This window comes from Pieris rapae, chromosome 7 (genome assembly GCF_905147795.1).
Source record: "Pieris rapae chromosome 7, ilPieRapa1.1, whole genome shotgun sequence".
NCBI lineage: Eukaryota > Metazoa > Arthropoda > Insecta > Lepidoptera > Pieridae > Pieris > Pieris rapae.
Window position 1 is genome coordinate 9,428,305 of NC_059515.1, and position 21,607 is coordinate 9,449,911.

Here is a 21,607-nt window from a genome sequence, read left to right on the forward strand (position 1 = left end):
AATAGTCACAAATAGGTATTACATAATTATATTTTTAGTAAAAAAAAATAAAATAAAAAAATTCGGTTAATAGCCACTATCCACCATCATTTCTTCCTCCGTCTAGTTTTCACAAATAATAGATTTTTTGTCTATTCAGCCTAATGAATTTGGATATTGTGCAGTTTTACGATTTGATTAAAAAAAACGTAGATTCTGTGACTGAAGTTCGTAAGTTTTCCGGAAAGTCCTAAAATACGTAGATTTACGTAAAAAGACGTAAAGTTGGCAACGCTAGACTCTGATAACTGATTTCTGAATAGTCTATTGTTAGAAAAAATATCAATTGTCAAGAATCAAGATTTACGTCTGTCTTTTTTTTGGAGTTTATACTTTATGGCCAGGCCGGGGTATCTTTAGGCCAAATTACTTTTATCTTTAAAACTTTAAAAGCTGTATTGTTGTGAATTGTAAATTGTTACGTCTCACGTCAGGCTTAGAATTAGAATTTAAAAATACATTTTTGTTTGTAATTTTCATCTGTGTGTTAGCCGAGTATAATAATACAACTAAATAAATCATTATTCTAAAACGTTTACGTACCATGAATGTGTAATCAAGAAAATATAAAGTATAAAATCCTAAAAATATAATATAATTTATTTGGTAAATACTACACTCCAATCATGATGGCAACAGGTACTTTGAATCAATACATTCAATATGTAGAGCGTATGTTTAGGAATGCTAATGGAGAAAACTTAGCCAGACTTCTTTCATTGAGAGACGACCACATAAATAATAAAAATCTTAGGTCAAGTGACATAGCCACACTCGTAGAAGGGAACTGTGTCGCACCTTTGGACGAGATTATTATTTACCATTTATGTTGTGTTCAGGTAACCGATTTTCCTTACTTTTAATAAACAGCCTAAATAAGCCTAAAATGTAGATGGTTATGTAAATATTTCAGGCTTTATCGGTCAAAGATTTTATGGAGGCATATCATCATCAAAGCCAGTGTGTGGCTGCTGTTGTTAAGTTACTACAAGCTCAGAAGGAAGAAAATTGGAGTCTTTCTCTCATGTATGCAGTTTGTTTGGACTTACGCCTTGTTGCACAGAAAGCAGAATTATGTGATGGTATGATTGTAAAACTTTTCTTTTTTATACCTATTGGCTAAGTTTGTCACACAGTTGATTTACCTGGAAAGCATTTGGCGCTGAGGTCTAAAATATATATAGACAAGTTGTGTTTATTTACAATGTATTGCTACACTACCTATAACTCAATAAATGTGTTTACAGTTGCAGCATATATTTGTCAATTTATACTTAAAGCTCTTGGGTATTCCAGAGAACCAAATAGATTATTCAAGTTGGCTGTTTGATGATGTTTCAATAAAAATGTCTGTTTTAACAAAATCTTTTCTGCTTTCAGCACAAAGCAATGGAAAAATACTTGAAAAGGCTGCAGAAAGTTTGCTAGCATGTTTCCGTGTTTGTGCTGCAGATAACAGAACATCAGATGAAGATACAAAGAGACTAGGAATGCTTAATCTTGTTAATCAGTTACTTAAAGTATATTTTCGAATAAACAAACTGCACTTGTGCAAACCTCTTATAAGGGCAATAGATTCTTCACCATTTAAGGATCAATTTCCTCTAGCACAACAAATCACATATAGATATTTTGTTGGCAGAAAAGCAATGTTTGACTCTGACTACAGATCGGCTGATGAATATTTATCATTTGCTTTCCAAAATTGCCATCATCAGAGCATAAAAAATAAGAGGCTAATATTAACATATTTGATCCCAGTTAAAATGCTTTTAGGGTTTATGCCAGCAAAGCGTTTGTTGCACAAGTATGACTTATTACAGTTTTGGGATCTAGTTACCGCTGTAAAGAATGGTGATCTACGCGGAATTGATCATGTTATGGAAGAACATGAAAGTTTCTTCATAAGGGCTGGGATTTATTTAATTGTGGAGAAGTTAAAAATTACTGCATACAGAAATTTGTTTAGAAAAGTGTATTTGGCTGAGAATACACATCAAATTGATATTGTGAGTTTTCAAGCTGCTTTACAAATCATGGGGCAAGTCGACGTTGACTCTGATGAAACACAGTGTATTGTCGCCAATTTGATATATGATGGAAAAATTAAAGGGTACATTTCGTATCAACATAAAAAAGTTGTTGTTAGTAAGCAAAATGCGTTTCCACCATTGTCAAGTTTGTATTAAAGAAATTTTTTACTTTAGTCTTCTTTATTTAATAATTCACCGTAATTTAATTTCAAACATTCAAGATACATTTGCATCAGCAAGCATGTTAAATTATGATACTAACAGGTAGATAATAAACCAAGGTGAATTTTCACTGGCAATATTGACAGAGATGAAGAATTATTGTACCTGTCTTATCTGTAAACTTTGAAGTACTTTTGAAGTCTAAATTATTCTGTCAAATTTATTATTTACTAATCAAGAGACGAGTCCTTTCCGTTCGCATTGGTTTTAAGTTTGCGTACGTTTAGTTCTTTAACATGGCTACAGTCAAAAGGTAGCTTAGAAATGATACCCGTAATCGCGCCGGCTCCTCCACAACTTCAAACTCCACAACTATCAAACTTACCACCAGGCACAACACATTGGCAATGGATATTCGGGGTTATAGGTGTGTGAACATTAAATTATTAGTCTATGCCTGTTAAAAGACAGGTAAGGTAAGTGGACTCTGTTTCCGCACTTAGACGCTCAATAGGTCCAATGTACGTAAAGTCTTGGCTAACTACGCTAGCCTAACTCCTTCCAAAAGCACAGAAGCTTCCTGGGCACTTCGCAGGCTTCACGGAGAGATCTCACTGTATCGAGGATTTCTGTACGTTCCTTAGCTACAGCCTTGCATTCCAGGACTACGTGGGTGACTGATTCCTCTGCGCTGAAACAGCCTGATAGACAGACAGCAAATGGGGCTGTCTGTCGCGCCTAGGACAAAAAGGAATTTTATTAAGCAATGCCCCGTGATTGTCTCTATCATTGTTATAAGATTAGTTCTGTTTATGTTTAGAAGTTGCTTGGTGATTTTTGAGCTGCTGGAACCATTTTGGATTGCCTGCAGTTTGCACGTCGTGACCAACGTCGTTGCTGGAGTTCCTCAGATCTCTGTCGAATTCATGCTCGCACTTGCGAGAAGGACAAGGGTAGGAGAGGATACAGGCCAGCAGGCAACATGTCCGAGCCTCTCCTCGCAAGTTCATCGGCAGCATCATTGCCGAGAGATCCACTATGTCCTTTAATCCACAGTAGGGTAACCCCGTTTGTCAGGGTTTGCTTGCTACCTGTTAAAAGATGGTTCTATTTTCTAATCGTAGTATTAGGTCCAGCGTTTTAAAGTGCTTGATAAAAATATTAAACGTTTCAAATGCGTAATCATTTTCTAAAAGGCACATATATAACTAGTTTATTTTAGAAAGGTCCATCTATGCTATCATATCACTTGAAGTGCAATAAGTTTCATTTCCATTCGACACAATATACTTATGATCAATAATATGTATTTTTTTAGTTAGTTCATCATTTATTTTATATGGCCTTGAGGCTGGCTGGATGTCTCCAATGTCAATAATATTCACATCAGAAAAGTCGCCTGTCGGCTATCCTCTGTCAAATTCGGAAATATCTTGGCTAGCAAGTATAGTTGCCTTTGTAGCCGCATTTAGTGTGCCAATATTCGCACACTTAACAGATGATTATGGAAGGAAATGGGTCCTATTATTCGCTACTTTTCCACAGATGGTAAGTTTTTATAAAACTATGGTCCATTGCTATTTTAAAACTGAAGTTCTCTAAACGAGTTTTAAATTTAACTTTTACGTCATATATAATCTAGTATTATAAATTATATTTTATGACTATTAATTATTACGACTTACTTTTGATTTCAGGCGTCTGTTCTCCTAAGAATATTTTTTCCGAATTTAATTATCCTCTCCATTGCGCGTGCTTTGTCTGGTATATCTGCCAGTGGAGTGTTTGTTATAGTAACAGTGTACTTACGTGAAATAAGTCAGCACGACATAATAGCTGCCTTGGGATCTTTACCAGTTTTGATGCAGAATACGGGAGTATTTCTAATATATTTGATTGGCGCGTATTTTGATTATTTCACTGTACTATGGATAATGCTGGTATTTCCCATCTCAATGATAATTTTGCTGTGGCAAATTCCAGAATCACCAGAATTTCTTGTTAAGGAAGGATTAATGGATGTAAGTGTTTATATTTATAAGAACAAATTAGTGGAATGAACATATTAGGTATATATTTTACTAGCGACCCGCCCGGCTTCGCCCGGATAAATTCTATCCAGTAACAAAGAATAAACTTTAAAAATAATATGGTTGGAATTAGTGTGTAGTATTTAATAGATTTACAGAAAGCTCATGATACTGTGGCGTTCTTGAGAGGTTTGAAACCGAATGATGAGAGAGTTAAAGCAGATGTTGAGTTTCTTAAGCGTTTAGAAGATCAATTTGCACACCTGCCTAAAACGAACTTTTATGTTATCTGTAAGTATCAATTTACCGATTCCGCGGTATATGGATATATTTATTGGTTTTATTGATAATTTTAGACACATAATTTCTTGTTCTTTCCAACCAAAAATAGCCATATTTTATTCAATATAAAAATATATCTAATGACGTGACGTCATAATTGGACAATTTTATCAGAAATAAATTTGTTCTAAAGCCTACAGATGAGTTTATGCGTCTTGCGTAAATGTATCTAGGCTCTTGCAGTTAGATCTCCTTTGAATTATTTAGTTAAGAATAAAATACCTCACCCGTCTTTTTTCAGTTAAAGATAAAGCGTGGAGAAGAGCCTTTATATTAATTTTCGTTCTATTCACTTGTCATGCGTGGAACGGTGCAATGGTGATTGTGGCTTATGCATCAACGATACTCCGCGTCGCAGAGCACGGCCATCTGAGTTTCATTCGACCTGAGTTGCAATGTTTGTGCTTTCCAGTCGTGATGATAACAGCGTCCTTGTGCTTTGTGTTCGTAGCAGAGAAAATGGGGAGACGGGTGCGTAGTTCAACATATACAAAGATATTATAAAAAGCATTTGTCTAGTCTTTGATTAGACAAATATATAAATTTGAACGGCGTTTTATTACTTGTTATGTAGTTTTGCGGATATAAATATACACGGAAACCAACCAAGACGTTTAAAAGCTATCTTGCATGCTACAAAGTTGCCACTCTGTTGGCATCAAAGCAAGAAATGTGCTCAAGGATGTGACAATTGGCTTCTGATAAAATTGGCATTTCGTAAAAAAGGAGTTTTAATACAGTGAAACAATTTAACACATAATTTCAGCATCTCCAAGCGGTTGGCTATATCGTAACAGTTATAGCATTAACAGTGCTAGGGATAAGTTTGCTGCTAGAAGACATATACGAATGTACTGATGGCCCCCAATGGCTTCATGTTCTTTGTATGACCGCCACCGTTGCTATGTATTCGGGAGGGATCCGACCATTGCCCAGCATAATTATAACGGAGATGTTCAGTTTTAAGGTGAGATTAATGTTTGGCTTAAATAATAAATAAAATAAAAATTACATATTTTGTACTTTCTAAAGGTTGTACATACACTATAGGTAACAAATCCTTGAGGTGCAATAGGTATTCATTGTGGTTAACCTTATACATAATATACTTCTATGGAGCACTAGCGTTTAAACTAGTCCCAGTACGTATCTTAAACTTCCTTCCAGTGTCATTATGCAATTGGTTAAGATGTCTGTCCTAAGATGTTTATTAAAATTACTTTTATTATTTTTATTAAATACTTAATAATGTTAATCTTCAACACAATACATTCGCAACGCATAAACTAAATTATTCGTAATAAAAAATATATAAAATTAAGACTTCAAAAACACGTACGAATTAACTATATACTAAAAGAAATAATTATATTTCTTAAATTAGATTATTATTTATCTATTTTGTTTGTATAAATGTTTATTTTGAATATGAAGTGTTTTGTTATGAGTAAATAGAGTAAAAAGTGATTATAACTAAATAGCAAACTTTAAATGTTGTTTTTCTATCCAAAATTAATATTATATATATTAACTAATTTGTGAAAAAGCTTTGATCATATCCTGTCCATTCGTCACTCGTTTGCATAATATCTGAATCTCGGCAACATCACTATCGAAGGGTCAATCATGTTGATCAAGATATCCTAATAGTACTTAATAATCCTAATAGTACCTAATATTCTCTCTCTGAGGTCGTGAGCTGCAATCATGGTTGTGCACCATAGCCAAAACCAAATTTACTTTCTATGAGCATTTAACATTCAATTCTATCGTGAACAACATTGTGGTTTCCTTATATGCCTTGGACCCAAAAATCACCCCCACTTTTTTTATTTGAACAAGAAAATTAGAACATTTGTTTTATAATGTATTCATTCAACAAATTGGCGTACAAAACAATATGAAAAATAAGCGGTGCCTTACAACAATTCGGATACGAATAGCGAAAAAAAAACAGTGATAACACTACAAAAATGAAATAAAAACTACAAAAATACAAACTTGAAAAAGAATAAATAATTTGAATCAAGAATTGTAATATCGGTTCCTAAGTACTTCGTCCTAATTCAACGAGTCGAGTCTACACCAAGTATTATATCTTATCTGGTAAACACGCATGTCAAAGCAGCCGATTTCTCAGAAAGTTTTTAAATTTGTTACCGAGTAGTTAGTTTTCTTAGATCTATTGATTTTAATTATTACATATAGTCGGTCATTATTTCTTGTAATATACCATGAAATTCTTTACATATGCAAATTATTATTAACAATTGTTGCTTTACAATAAATCGAGACCATATAGGAGCTCACAAGCTATGTTAATGATATTATATTAACAACATAACGATTAGTTTGCGTTCCTATTAATGTATGGATTACTGTATGAAAAAAAGATTGTATGAAAGTTTGACAATTTGCTATACCCACACCTGTTTTTGTTGTAGGTTCGAGCTAAAGTGATGGGCGTACTTACAACGTATGGATGGCTAGTGGTCTCCTCACAACTGTTCTCTTATGGTTTTCTTGTCGACGTCGTCGGTCTGCCTATAACGTTTCTTATATATGCTGTGGTAAATCTCATTGGAATGATCTTCGCTCTACTTTTGCCAGAGACTAAGGGCCGGACCCCAGAAGATATTAGAAATATATTTATACATCACAATTCTCCGAAAAATTGATACAAAATGTATGTAAAATGGTCAACGAAATTTTGTATGCTGTTGTGGTTGGAGAATATTTTTATTATAAATAAACATTTTTAAGTATTTTCTCTGTGTTGTTTTATTTTATTAGTTTAAGAGTTGTTAGTACTTTACAAACAGGCTTTAATACAAATATAGACGACGGATTACACAATATTTATTACGAACAAAAAAATGCACTAATAACTTGAGAATTAACTGAGTCGATTTGTTTATTTGGTTTAAAATACGCGTTTGGTGATAATATAGAATAAAGCTCGCGTACTTGAGTACGTGTTAGATAAATACTGCTACATCCCTGTAAATTAAAAAGTATAAAATAAAACAGAAATAATCATTGGATATTTCACTGATAAAATAAGATACAAAGCAAAAATGAAAACAGTACCTTAGTTAAGTAGACAATACAACACAAAATATATAACACAACAATAAACATACCGGTCGATATAATGAAGAAGAAAGATTCAAGGCTTGGGACAGTAATAGTTGTTTTAACTTTTTAAGTATAAGGTAGTTGAGGAGTGCGAAACAAGGTCGACATTGGTGGCAGAATCCAACGACAACGATCCGTTGGCCCACGTAATCCTTTTTTTGTAATACGTAATTGGCCTTGAGAAAATAACTAAATCAATTGAAAATTAAATGTTAAATATTTTCAAAGCGATATTTAAAACGTTCCCGCGTATGCTACTATGATAATTCCTAAAAAAAAAAAGCGTTGGTTTAGTTTTAGAGTACGATTCCCATCCCTAAGGTCAAACGTTCGATCCCCGCATTACACTAGTGCGTTCGATGATGGAAACATCGTAAGGTATCAGGCAAAGAAGACTGATCACCTACTAGCTTTTGTAATATTCAAAGTCAGCCACCGCTTGTATGGAGATACAATGTACTCTTTAGGAAAGATTTTGAGCATAGAGGAGTTCCACTGCTTCGTCTACACGAGAAACGACGATCGTCTATATTTCACTTATCTTACCGGAAAATAGCATCTAGATGACATGTGGCCCAGCCCAAAGCAGCAGCAGTGGCAGCAAGAGAGCCCGTGAGTGCGTTGCCGGCCTTTTAAGAATTGGCTCGCTTTTTTCTTGAAGGACCTTATCTCGAATTGGTTCGGAAATAATTTGGGCAGCTGGTTCCACATAGTGGAGGTGCGCGGCAAACATATAGCCTGCCTACGTAAATTGTTCAACTATACCATAACTACACCACGTTCGTCCATTATTTACTGATGTTAGCTCTTCTTGTCCCAGTTGTGCCTCTTTATATAGTCTGACCATCTCTTGCTCTGTCCTCTCTCTCTCCATTTTTTCATCACGTGGTTGCCATTCTACTATTTATGTCTATTTCAGCCATTTTTCTCGATACTTCATTATTATTTTAATTTCTCAGGAATTATATTCCGATGTTATTGTTTTTCGAAACGAACCTACAGGACGTCCAAAAATCAGTCCTTGGCATCTCATGAGCACTGATTTTAGTGAGTATATAGTGTCTTTTTAAGATATAATGAATTTAAATAATTTTAAAGCGGAACCCAAAAAGATAACGTTTTTAATTATAATGGGTAAATTTGAAATTTTTAATGTGAGTCGTAATAGTGTTACGCGTGTTTTTAAATACTATGTGTTATTATTGAGAAATACAGTTGCAAAGATGGTAGTGAGCTCGGAATATAATTTACAAGATACTGGACACACACGATGGCAGTGGACATATTCGTGTATTGGTAATTATAATTTTCATGTTTATATAAAGTTTAATACATGCGCATTCAATGTGTACAAATGGTTTTACAATTCGAATATATTTTTTTTTATAATTATTAAATACAGACAAAAAAATTAGAATATTAGTTATGTTCTAGTAATTATAATTACTAGAACATAACTAATATTCTAATTTCATTTTCAGTTATGTTAGTTATAACTATAATATAATTGATTATTCGAAAAGTAAATTATGGAAAACATTTTCACATTGGTGTAAAAAAAATTATATATCCTTGCAAAAATAACTTATTAATATACGTGGGTAACCCTGAAAATGTTTAGAACTGGCCAGTTGCTAGTTGCTAACCTTGATAATTAAAACTTTTTGAATTTCAATTTTAGAACTCTTTGGTAACCTAATGTAGTATATTGCATTCAATTGCATTTGATTTTGTAAATGTGTGTACCGTCAGCAAATCTAAAACTCTTCTTACACGTGAAAATGAACCTAACGCGAGAACATTTTTGGTCAATGATTTATTATGACTTTTGTTGAGGGCTTACTCAACACCAAAGCTATGACAGGCTGCGATTAGTATTTCGTAATGAAGACCCATCTCGTGCCACTATTTAGAACTGGTGTAAGCGTGGTAATAGCTTCTTAATGATGATCCGTGTCAGGGATGTCCTTTAACAGTGATTACTGAAGATAACATCAGTACTGTGCGACGCCTGATAGAGGAAGATAAGAGAGTGACTGATAGGTCATCAGCAAATACGGGCAAGCCTAGGCATTGGTAGAGAGTCAAGTTCAAAAAATATAACACGAACATTTAGGCGTCGGGAAGGTTTGTACCAGATGGATTCCCCATATTTTAACCGACAACCAAAAACACCTCTGTATGGACTGGTGCTGCCAAATGTTGTATAAGTTCAACGGCGGTGACTCAAAAGCCGTATTTAACCTCGTCACACGAGATGAAAGCTGGACATATTGATACGAACCCGAAATGATGTGATCGGAAAAATCATTTCGCGACAGTTGTGCTAGAAGATGGAAGGACAGTTACTGCAAGCTGATATGTCAATCGCTGTTTGCCTGTTGTTTTAAAAAATATTCGACAGCTGCGCCTTCGAAGCAGGATCCTCCTTCACCACGACAATGCTTCAGCGCCCTCCGCAAAACGGACTGTTGAAGAGTTGACTATGGCAGGTGTCGAGATAATAAGTCATCCACCTTACAGTTCTGACTTGGCGCCTCAACATTATATATATAACTTCATTTATTACCAAGAACTAAAGATCAAATTCGAGATATTCGCTTTACGAGCTCTGAAGATGAGGTCAAATCGTACGAAAATGCCATAGGAAGAATGGGCTTTTCTCAGTGGTTCCATCGAATGCGACAATGTGTAGAGAGGAACGGAGATTACTTCAAACACAAAAAAAGTATTGGCAACTTTCTATATTAAGCTAAATTTTCATTTTCTAAACATTTCAGTATTACCTTGGTACCTTGTAAAATGAATCTTACATAATCTTACATATCATCTTACTATTCCAGTGAGCCTTGGTTTTATAATATACGGTATGGAAACTGGCTGGTTATCGCCCTTAATAGAAGAGTTGCAGTCAGAAAATTCTCCCTTAGGAACTCCAGTCTCGGATATGATTGTGTCATGGTGGGCAACCATAATTCCGTTTTGTGGAGCATTTCTTGTGCCCATTTGCACATACTTAGCTGACAATTTTGGGAGGAAACTATCTATCATCGTAATAATTTTGCCTGAAATAGTAAGTTTTTTAGAAGTTAACTTACGTCAGTAAGTTGCTAATTTCATTTAGATACGTGGGAGATTCTTATGTTATACTTCAAGATATATAATTAGTTGCAATTAATAGCCTGTCTCGGCTAGAAATTTACTTTTTAATTGTTTTGAAAAATAATTTAGTCATGGTAAAATATTTTTTGAAGTCCATCTATGTAGTTGATTTTTTTCCGAATAGTTCCTTACCTCTTTGTAATATTAGTTAAGTATAGATTTTTTGTTTTAGGTGTCGATCATATTAAGGCTTGCTCGTCCTACAATAGTTTCAGTTACGTTCTCCAGAGTATTGTGTAGCTTCACTGCTGCAGGCTTCTTCTCGATTATACCCGTATATATTAGAGAAATTAGTGAGGAACATATAACGGGATCCCTTGGATCATTAACAATGCTTTCACAAAATATCGGTTTTTTTGTAATTTATTTGATTGGTGCATTGTTTGATTATTTTTATATATTGTGTTTTTTTCTACCTATTACGATTGCGATGTTATTGCTAATGATAAAGGCACCTGAATCTCCGGCTTACCTTGTGAAGAAAATGAAGATATCTGTAAGTATTTTATTATAATTAGAATATAATGTTATTGTACAATAGTTGTGATGATCGATATTGTCCCTCATAATCATTTATTTTTTACAAAATGTTTAGTTTAAAGTACTCTAATACTCTTACTACTACAAGCTGATACATTTGTCTGCCACTTATAACGGTAACCCTATATAAACCCTGTATAATAAGCCGTTCAATTAATAGCCTAGCCGTTTAACTAGCTGCCTAAAACATGTTCAGCCAGTTGACCAAATAGCTAGGCAAATGACTTTGATCGATGACGTTACATTACTTGTCTAGCCTGTTGACTGTTAATTAAAATTTAATTCCACTTTCTGCCACTCTTAAACCCAAAACAAAACACTAAAACTGTCCATTTGGCCGCCGCAAACCAAAACTTTGGTGGTATTTTCCAAAGTTAGTAACATGAAAAACAAAAAGTACAATGGAAGAATGTAGTGACAATAATAATGTGAATATGACTCAAACAATTTAATTTTAAAAGACTTTTTTGTCATGTTTCATCTTTTTTATTTCAATCACATAATGACTCTATCGTACGAATGACCTAAGCATTAGCCAGCAAGTTTATTCAATGTTGTAACAAAAGCTACGGCTGAATATATTTCAGGCTGCTAGTTAAACGCTTTAGGTTGGCTAGGCTGTTAATTAAATGGCTAAATAAGATATTTGGCGGCAACATACTTATAAACCAAGAATTAAATTCAAGTAATATTATTGTTTATTGCTAGCTGTTTTACCCGTGCTCTTATTACGCGTGACATTGGGAATCAATTTTGTAACTCTCTTATTAATTTTTATCTTTTTATTTGTTAGCAAGCCTATAAAACTGTTGCCTTCTTAAGAGGCTTGAAGGTTAATGACGAGAGAGTGGGAAAAGCAGTGCAATATATGCAACAACAAGAGGATGAATTTAAGTCTTTACCCAAAATTGGAATTACTTCTATACGTAAGTCTGTTTCTATATATTTCAACTTTTTCTTTTATGTAAATAGCGATCTATAACAAAAAAAAAGTTTATTTTGGTATATAAGATACATGTATCACTTATTTTAAGACATTAAATTTGGCTGGATATCCCTATTCATTGGCAAAGAAGACAAAGTGTGTAGGCATAGAGAACTTTAACTATAGCTTCTCGGGCTTACAGTCAGTGCTAGTCTACAAGCTAGCCGCGCTACTCTGAACCTCAAGGTAGTTCGAACCGTAGTCGTGCAACGTTTAATTTTTCTATGCCCACGTTTGAAATCGACTCATAGGGTGCAGGAAAACATCTCTTATGATAAAGTTGTGATGTTTCAGTGAATGACAAACTACTTCGTCGTGGTTTTATTCTGCTAGTTATGTTATTCACGACACAAGCGTTGAGCGGTGCCTTCGCCATAATAACGTATGCATCTGTTATTTTGGCCTCGATGGAAACCAAGCTATCGATCAATCCGGAATTAGAAACAGTCAGTTTGCCAATCGTAATGATTATAGCGTCGTTATTGTTGACATTTATTGCTGAGAAATTCGGTAGACGGGTAACTATAATACAACTTTATCTTAATTAAAAAATATGTTTTTGTTGCCTTTTATGAAGATTCTTTTAAACTTGAAATATAATCTAGTACACAGTTGCATAGGTCTAGTCTATATTCGAGTAAACATCAGTATTCGAATTCCGAGCCAAAAAATATAATAATAATATCATGCAATTTTAAAAATATGAGTTAGTAACTGTTATATTATAGGGTGAAGGAGAATGCCCCCTCCCGTCCTCCACTGGGACGCTCAGCACTCGATGGTGGACTGACAGGCTGCCTTTCGTATTCTGGCGGGGGCAACTGTGCGCTCTACATAAAAAGAGCGTACCAATTCTAAAAGGGCCTCTGGCAATGTGAGTGTCCATGGGTGGTATCACTCAACATCAGATGAGCATTCAGCCCGTTGGCCTCCTCACTGGAGTTACAGGGATATTCTTTCCATTGGGCTATATATAGAGTTCTTGAATAGAGACTTCAGAATTGCCTTATACGTGGGTTTGAATGAAAATGTTTAGAACTGGCCAGTTAGAAACATTGCTAATGAAAACTTTTTTGAATTTTAATTTTAGAACTCTTTGGTAACCTAATGTAGTATATTGCATTCATTTGTCATTTGTTTTTGTGAATTGGCGGCAAATCTAAAATTCTTGTTACATTCTTGTTAATCATTTATTATAGTAGGGGAGCCCAAGAGGGGATTTCGGGATTTACTCAAGCGCGGCAGATTAATATACAGGGGGATACCTTGTACCCGGTTAAGTACCTCCACCAAATATGAGGCCCATATATAAGGCCGCCCGTGAAGGATACAGGATCAGATTAGTAAAAAAAAATTGATCATCAGACATTCTCGAGCGCGTCAGATTAAGGTAGTGTGAGTTAATCACATCCTAAAAAGTGTATATTCCACTAATCTGACAATTTGAGAGTGACGTAAAGAGAGGGGAGGGCAGCAAAGTTGTAAAAAAAAACGTCATCTTGACATTCTCGAGCGTAGCTAATTTTTTTTTTATTTTGAATGAAATAATTCAAGAATATTGAAAAATATATAATCTGACGATTTCCGCAAGCCGAAATAACAAAATTTCGTCGATAAAGTTCGTGCGATAAACGCGTGCAGCTGCGTGATGCCTACATTTCCTTCTCCGCGTTTCCCTCAAAATTAGATTTCATGTGAATTTGAACCGATTCGGACCGATAGATTTTGAGAAATTTTGAAAAATCTAAAAAAATAACAATTTGTTTTTTTGAAAGTGTTTTTTTGCAATAACTTTTAAACGGCTTTATCCATCAACCTAAAAAAACTCAAAAAACTAATCCATCTTTAAGCTTGAAAAACGACGTCGATCACCACCAAACTGGTCAAAATCGGTTGATTCGTTCGAGAGATATCGTGAACGAAAAAAACCGAAAAAAGTGTTTCTATCACATAACTTCGACATTTCATATCGGATTATCGTTTTTGATGAAATTAAATAATTAGAGCTTAAAAAATGCGTCGATCGCCGTCAACCGCGGGAAAATTGCTTGATCCATTCAAAAGTTATTGGGGTTTGAAAATTTCAAAAATAGTGTTCTATGAAACTTCTATCAGACTTTCGAGCTGGGAGAACTCAAACGCATAGAAATATTATTTCTTTGAACTCAGCGAGCTCATAAGTACAATTTTAAGCGCCCAGGAATGGAATTGCAGGGATGGCCTTTAGGGTGAACCGTTTTTCTAATATTTTTTTTGTCAGATCAGGCAAATCCCTCTAGATAATCGTCAGATTATGAGACAGTACGTTTAGAATGTAAATCTGAACCATATATATCTTAATCTGACGCGCTCGAGTATTTCAAAATGGCGAATTTTTTTGCACATTATAATAATGGCTGCGAGTTTGCGTCAGATCGAAATCGTCAGATTATTGAATGAGAGCTTTTTTTTTGCACCCCTTAGAAAACCTGACGCGCTCGATTAAATTTTTTTTTTCATTTTTAACCCTTACGTACAACCACCCCCATCATGCAAATGATCAGATTAACATACGTACATTATTAAAAATACGTAGGACATTGATGCTATCAATATCTGACGCGCTCGAGTATGTCCATGTAACAGTTTTTTTTTACATATTTAAACATCTATAGCCGCTTTCCCCACCGATGAAAAGGTATATATCATACAACATTTTTTTCTTCTTATCATCTAAGCTTTGCAACCCAATAGGTCTCCACGACGCTCGAGTAAATCCCCATTTAGCATCGTGGGCTCCCCTACCTTACTCAACAACAAAGCTATGATAGGCTGCGATTACAATTGGTTACAATTGGTTTAACGACAGTAAGCCGTTTTCATTTTCTAAACATTTTCAGTGTTACCTAGGTATGGATAGGAAAACATCAGTAATATTTTCCTTAAAATTTTCTGAACATTTGTAAAGGTAAAATTTCTTGTGCATTTTCAGACCTTACAAGCGAGTGGTTACTTAATATCAGCGCTAACATTCACAATACTGGCTACATTTATTCTCCTACAAGACTATGGCTATGCTACACCTCGATGGCTGCCTATTGGATGCATGGTCACGATCGTTGCTATGTACGCAGCCACCATTCGCCCGTTGCCATTCATAGTTGCTACAGAATTATTGCATTTTAGAGTAAGTTAATATAATAGTAATACTATAAGTTTGACAGATGATATTCAGCATTGCAGCCCTACATGGGAGTCACCCTTACATTGCAAGCGTTTATTAGATTATTTTTATTCTTTATAAAGTAGTTAGTGCCCAGTTACCTAACATGTCGAATGCAGAAATCCGTCGATTTGTCAGATATATCGGTCGTATTAAGGATTGCGTGCTTAGAAAAAAAAAGAAAAAAAATATCCGGTCAACACCATCGAATTCTTGCGCATATTTCGCGTGTAGTAATGCATGTAGCATTTGGTTAGCGTTAAGTACTTGGCCGAGAATATTTTTTTGATATTTTTTAAATAACCATCCATATCCCTTCCCGCATGTTTAATTGGTACTACTATGTTGTTTTCTCCTAGCGAATCAAGAATCACAATTTGATGCTTTTTAAAACCATATTTAAACGTTATGAAAATGAAAAAGAAAGATAAATGTTTTGTGTATTTCTATATGTTATTAATTAAATTTATGAATGTAAAAATAATCAACTATTTGATAAGAACGTTTATATTTAAGTAATGTTTTAAAATTTTATAGGTACGTGCAAAATTAATGGGCATGTTAGCTATGTTCCTTGGGCTGATGAACTCAGTTCATCTTATTTCGTATATCCCTATGAAAACTTATCTCGGCCTGCCAGCAACGTTGATGATATTTGGGATATGCAATGTTTTTGGAATATTATTCTCATTACTTCTGCCGGAAACGAAGGGGAGGACAGTTGAAGAAATTAGAACGCAGATCGAACGACGAATGAAATGAATTAAGAAAATTAAAAAATTTGATATCATATGCATTAGGTATTTTTATACCAACTGGAGGGGGTGTCCTAAACCCTAGAGGAGTGATTTGCCATAATTGTCATATCTCTGGCTATCATAAGAACCGATGTTTGTACGGCTGTGACGACACGTATTACATTATTTGATAATACAGTAAAAGTCATACCAATATCTTTTTTTAATTTGGTAAAATACCTACCTAAAATATTTATGCTATTCATGTTGTACTCATATCCAATGGCATAGCTACATTGGGTGGCACCCAGTGCGGAAATTGGTGGTATCACCCCATCGATAGTAAAAAGCAATAAATTTTATATGATAAAGGCCATGGATCATTTATAAAAAAGATCACGAATATCGGACGGGTCATCCAACGACAGCGTCAGGCTCTTTTGCGAGAATAACCGAATTCTACTGAATTCAAGAAATTTTTATACTACCAATTTTTTATTGTTATTATTCATCATCATTATTCTTAAAAAGGTGACACCCGGTGCGGACCGCCCCCGTCGCCCCCCTTTGCTACGCCACTGCTCAAACTTATAATGCTGTAGGCTTATAATTATTTAAATAAAAGACAATAGTAGTATTTCACAACTTGATAAGTTTTATAACACTTTCGTTATCCCAGCTGATCTTGTTCCTTTTTCACTGCGACTAACAACTACTACGACATGGACAAAATGAGCGTCCCTATTTATGATACAAATAGTAGATACGATTCGACTGATCGTGATACGTCAACATGCTACAAATGTGGACCCGGCTTAACACGGCCTAATCCACAGTATGTAACGTAGCAGCTTCTTACAAACATTTTGTTAATAGACTTTTGGTTTAACAGCCTGTCGGAGCTTATTGCTGGATCTTCTCGGTTTACCCCCCTTTTTAGACTTAGCATGTGAATTTAGAAGTATTTGATTTATCTTTCAGTAAATCTTTACGTTTGTGAATGTGTAAATTGTGATTGATTAGTTATGGTTATCTGTATTTGAGGGTGGAAGGGTCTTGGTTTAAATTGCGTTCGACTATGACTTATTACATACTGAGTATATTATTTAGTCTCTAGTGTTACAGTAAATAGAAAATGTATGTTTATTTTAGTAGAAAGTAAATAGGTAGGTACTATATAATTTTTAAATAAAATTATTGTATAGTATGAGTATACTAGTAATTGAGTAATTAATTTAATTTAATAATAATTTAGTTGTAGTACTGAGCCTTATGTGTATTGACCCCATGCTAGAAAAATATTGACTGCCTTGAACAGTTAAAATTATATAGTACTCTTGACTGAACCTAGAAACGATTAAATTTTTCTAAGATTTATAAATAAAACGCAAATGACATCGAATCTTTTTTATTAAATCCATAATACAATTCAAAGAATATTACAAATATATTAAATTTTGCAGATCACTAATGCAGCTTATATCAAATTACAATTTACAAGTCTTAACATGTCTGATCTTGACATTCTGAAATGGATATTTGCATACTATCGTTTATAAAACAAAATGTCCATTAAATTATCGTTAGTATAGGACTTGGCTACATACGATTTTTGACTTAATAACGACTGAATTATCTGTGACTTAAGCTTTTGACTGGATTTATGCTAAACGCGTCTCAAATTAAAATTCTTTCAAAACTCAGATTGATTATTTACATAAAGACAGCGGTGCCCGGCAAAGTACGTACAAGAAGGTTAATCTATCAATTTAATACAGGATATTTTCTGATATGAAGAGACTGATACCAAAATAATTAATAGTAAATTAGTAATTAACGTTACAAAGAAAACAATGAAAAAACTCTTCGCCATTAGTTTTTTTACCGCTACGTAAATTAATACTTGTATAAATATTTATTGAGTGCATATTAATTGTATATAAAAAAAACATTATTTTGGAACAACCAAAAAAGCCGGGGTGATTTGAAAACGTCAAAAAACCGTTTGATTGTAATTAGGCAAATCGAAGAAAATTAACGTATTGTTGTATAATACACAAATATCAATATGTGTTGATATTGCAATAAATATTACTGAAAACGTTTGAAGTTTTTTATACAAACAGACGTTAGCCACACTCACATCTGATGTTGTGAGTTGCGGCCTATGGAAGGGCACGCCTGTTCAGGCCTATTTTGCCGCCGCTTGAATGAACCTATGTTTAACAATGATTAAAGGGGCAAGAAGTTCTACTGTTGTTTCTTGAAAACAATAGAAATTCTACAAGAAATTCTATTGTTTTCAAGAAACGCCGTGTAATACGGAATTTGGGGATGTTAAAAATAAAGACATGAAACTCCGGTGTGCTTCTAGACGAAGTTTGAAAATGTTGTGTCGTGATTATGTTGGACTAGAGATGCTTTTGATCAATCACCACCAAACGTTCGCTAGACTAATAGTGTTCACAAAATGACCAGGCGTTTTAAATTTCTAAAATCATATAGACCTTAGCTATAATTTATATTATTGAAGAGTTTAGTTTATTCACTAATAAATAGTAATATTCTAAACACGATTATTAAGTGATATTTTGATGTTATCAAAGAGATATAGCGATTAGAATTAATATCTAGATATTGAGATATTCCTACAAACATCGTACAATTTATCTACTATGACATATACAAGAAATGTTTGCGTAAATAGTTATTAGAATATGTCACCACGTATTGTTATGAATGCTCTGTGGGATTCTTTTCAGGTACAATATATGTTATATATGAAAGGCTAATGTAAATAGAAGCTTGAGCGAGGGAATATAATACAACAGTATAGCTAAATATTTATAAAAGTTTCAAGAATCCTCAATCTTATAGTTTGCCAATAGAGGGCGCTATTATTTGTTTTAAAAATAAATCTCTGTAATAAATAATATTTAGTACAGTTTGGTTTATTATAGAGTCCCATTATTATTTAAATATATACTTCCGCTGCTTCGATTCAAAGCAGGACAGAACTCTATAATCTAAATATAATTTGGTTATATTTTTTCGGAAAAAAATATTCTAATTAATTTTTTGTTCATGTCCAAATGGAAGCCAATTATTATTTTAAGTATAACCGTGTAAGAATTAAAGCAAAGAAAATGCTGTTGTACTGTGGATTAGTGTTAAATCTGACGCATAATATAAAAAAAAGTGTCAATAATCATACAATTGTTATTTTACTTTAGGTGAGCTAAATTATTAAAACATTTACAATTTAAAGACTTATACAAAGTTATAAATCAATTTGATTTTTTATTTATAAAACGATATGGATTTGCGTTACATGTTTGCGGTACAACCTAAATTGGATGTTCTAATAATACATCAGAATTAACACGAATATAAATTAATGGATTGAACAAAACATTGGTCCGAAATAGGAGTATTTGAGCGGCAAGAAGTTGTGAAGCTTAATGATGGGGTGGTCCCTTAAGTAGCTCGTGTTTGTAGGCCGAAAGAATGGCCCGATTCATGGCCGTGGATGGAGTGCTTTCGCCAAATTGTCGCATCATTCTGTAATATTAATTAAAATATGAAATATAATTGTTTCTCACTCCCAATAGTAATAAACAACAATAAACCATAAATAAAAAAGTGCGTGCGTAAAAAGTACACAAGTCTGAAGTGAAACTTCTTCGTAAATTAATTATTACTAAGGTAAAAGCCTTATTGTATTGTACCAGTATATGATCACTCCATGCATTTGTATATCTATATTCACACTACACTACACTACTTCTTTATACACTTTATACGTGCTAATGATAATATAAATAAAAAAATCTGCGTTTACTGTTCAAAACTTTATAAGACAGAATTGCCATCTAAAGTTCTAATATGTAATTACTAAACAAATACATCAACCAATAGCGTGTATCTTTTCTCGATCTGAATGAGAAAGGTCATTCTATCTCAATCAGTCATGATCGCTCTGTCCCTTTTCTAATATAAAAACGCTGCACATCATCGTGACGTTTCACCCGTAAAAAATTTTCCCTCATGCGCCTAAAGAAGTTTCACTTGAAAGAGCGACGCTACAAAACTTGGTCAGATTAAAATTTCTGTTTCGCGATCATTTTCTTAAGATCTACTTGATCAGCCTTCTGTGCCTAACACAGCTCACGATATTTTTCTTCAGCGTATGAACATGTGTTAGATGCGCACATCGGGACAATACCTCAGAAAACCAAGACTTCAGAGAATTCTTCAAAGACTTCGCATGCTTAAGTGAGTCGACCAACACACATACATAAATAATAAAAGAAATACCGATACCGAATCTATTGTAGTTCATGTCGGCGCAAGATTGAAAGAGCTACATTATGACCACAGGCTTTCTTAGTTAGCAAAGCGCCACTCACGCGGGCCATACGGATAGTCAACAGAGTTTCTATTGAGGTGGACCTATTTGTTTCTACACTGGCCGAGTTCACAAGAGTTGCTTGCTGTATTGTTAGTTATGGATGGATAGGTAGATTTAGGAATATAAGTTTAATTTTTTAATGTTTTTATCTAAAATAGTTGGTGTGGAGTTATTTTGGAATTCTATCGTATTAGTAGTTACTGTTAAGAGAAAATGAATAGAAATAGAAAATGTAATAGTAAATTAAATAAAAAAAAAAAACATAGTTTTATAACCGTGGCGATTTCGTGAGAGTATAACCAGACGATTTATTATTTCGCTTATATTCTATTGTTGAATGGTTAATGTAGAATAGAACTGAAATCCTCTATTATTTAAAGCACCCCGTTGAACCAGGAACCGTACAGTGATAGTTTTATACTTTTTGTAAAACTACTGAATGTATACCTTGTAGCTGGATTAGCGGTGATACCGTCTCTGGACTGCAAGAGTTCCGGGTGATCGCCGATTGTGTCTGTGAGGGCTGCGATCATTACATCTGAAAATGTAACATGGTTGAATTAACTGTTATTTTTTAACCAACAAATAGAAAATTTTAACTAGATTTAGACGTTGATGAAAGTTCCGTGGGAATTTTCGCAAGTACAAATATCTTAGAAACTGAAAATAAAATTAGAACTTCTAGAGATACATAACCTAATTAGAAATTGTTCTCTAAGATTGTTAAAAGTTTCATCGAGATTGGTCTATTAGTTTCTGTCATATAAAGTGTAGGTAAATAGTTAAATATTAGAAAGTATTCGAAGTCGATTTTATTTTTAATTGA

The 21,607-nt window shown here is 33.9% G+C and overlaps 4 protein-coding genes across 4 annotated transcripts in view; 3 read left to right on the forward strand and 1 right to left on the reverse strand.

Annotated features, from left to right (window-relative positions):
• Positions 1-378: 378 nt before the first annotated feature.
• LOC110996987 (PCI domain-containing protein 2 homolog) lies at positions 379-2,245 on the forward strand. Its single transcript, XM_022264905.2, has 3 exons — positions 379-878; positions 953-1,121; positions 1,420-2,245. The coding sequence occupies exons 1-3, from the start codon at positions 666-668 to the stop codon at positions 2,226-2,228; spliced, it is 1,191 nt and encodes a 396-aa protein (XP_022120597.1). The 5' UTR covers positions 379-665; the 3' UTR covers positions 2,229-2,245.
• Positions 2,246-2,445: 200 nt separating this feature from the next.
• LOC110996981 (facilitated trehalose transporter Tret1-like) lies at positions 2,446-7,353 on the forward strand. Its single transcript, XM_022264899.2, has 7 exons — positions 2,446-2,661; positions 3,553-3,782; positions 3,932-4,255; positions 4,423-4,555; positions 4,848-5,077; positions 5,373-5,573; positions 7,051-7,353. Exons 1-7 carry the CDS (start codon positions 2,559-2,561, stop codon positions 7,282-7,284), a joined length of 1,455 nt encoding a protein of 484 aa, XP_022120591.2. The 5' UTR covers positions 2,446-2,558; the 3' UTR covers positions 7,285-7,353.
• A 1,586-nt stretch (positions 7,354-8,939) lies between these two features.
• LOC110996985 (facilitated trehalose transporter Tret1-like) lies at positions 8,940-17,519 on the forward strand. Its single transcript, XM_022264903.2, has 7 exons — positions 8,940-9,040; positions 10,588-10,817; positions 11,079-11,402; positions 12,240-12,372; positions 12,726-12,949; positions 15,403-15,597; positions 16,171-17,519. Exons 1-7 carry the CDS (start codon positions 8,968-8,970, stop codon positions 16,393-16,395), a joined length of 1,404 nt encoding a protein of 467 aa, XP_022120595.2. The 5' UTR covers positions 8,940-8,967; the 3' UTR covers positions 16,396-17,519.
• Positions 17,520-17,793: 274 nt separating this feature from the next.
• Positions 17,794-21,607, reverse strand: part of LOC110996992 — a 44,775-nt gene continuing 40,961 nt past the window's right edge. The window contains exons 13-14 of the mRNA XM_045628887.1: positions 21,229-21,319; positions 17,794-19,931 (exon numbers count right to left, since the gene is read on the reverse strand). Of these exons, the coding sequence (XP_045484843.1) occupies positions 19,829-19,931; positions 21,229-21,319 (194 nt within the window). The 3' untranslated portion in view covers positions 17,794-19,828. The remainder of the gene's footprint in view (positions 19,932-21,228; positions 21,320-21,607) is intronic.

Excerpts from the sequence above, each read along its gene's own strand:
- LOC110996987 (XM_022264905.2), top strand. The coding sequence starts at position 666 with ATGATGGCAACAGGTACTTTGAATCAATACATTCAATATGTAGAGCGT. Across the intron at positions 879-952 it reads ACCATTTATGTTGTGTTCAG|GCTTTATCGGTCAAAGATTT; the intron begins GTAACCGATTTT and ends TAAATATTTCAG. Across the intron at positions 1,122-1,419 it reads GAAAGCAGAATTATGTGATG|CACAAAGCAATGGAAAAATA; the intron begins GTATGATTGTAA and ends TTCTGCTTTCAG.
- LOC110996981 (XM_022264899.2), top strand. The coding sequence starts at position 2,559 with ATGATACCCGTAATCGCGCCGGCTCCTCCACAACTTCAAACTCCACAA. Across the intron at positions 2,662-3,552 it reads ATGGATATTCGGGGTTATAG|TTAGTTCATCATTTATTTTA; the intron begins GTGTGTGAACAT and ends GTATTTTTTTAG. Across the intron at positions 4,256-4,422 it reads TTAAGGAAGGATTAATGGAT|AAAGCTCATGATACTGTGGC; the intron begins GTAAGTGTTTAT and ends ATAGATTTACAG.
- LOC110996985 (XM_022264903.2), top strand. The coding sequence starts at position 8,968 with ATGGTAGTGAGCTCGGAATATAATTTACAAGATACTGGACACACACGA. Across the intron at positions 12,373-12,725 it reads AATTGGAATTACTTCTATAC|TGAATGACAAACTACTTCGT; the intron begins GTAAGTCTGTTT and ends GTGATGTTTCAG. Across the intron at positions 15,598-16,170 it reads CAGAATTATTGCATTTTAGA|GTACGTGCAAAATTAATGGG; the intron begins GTAAGTTAATAT and ends AAAATTTTATAG.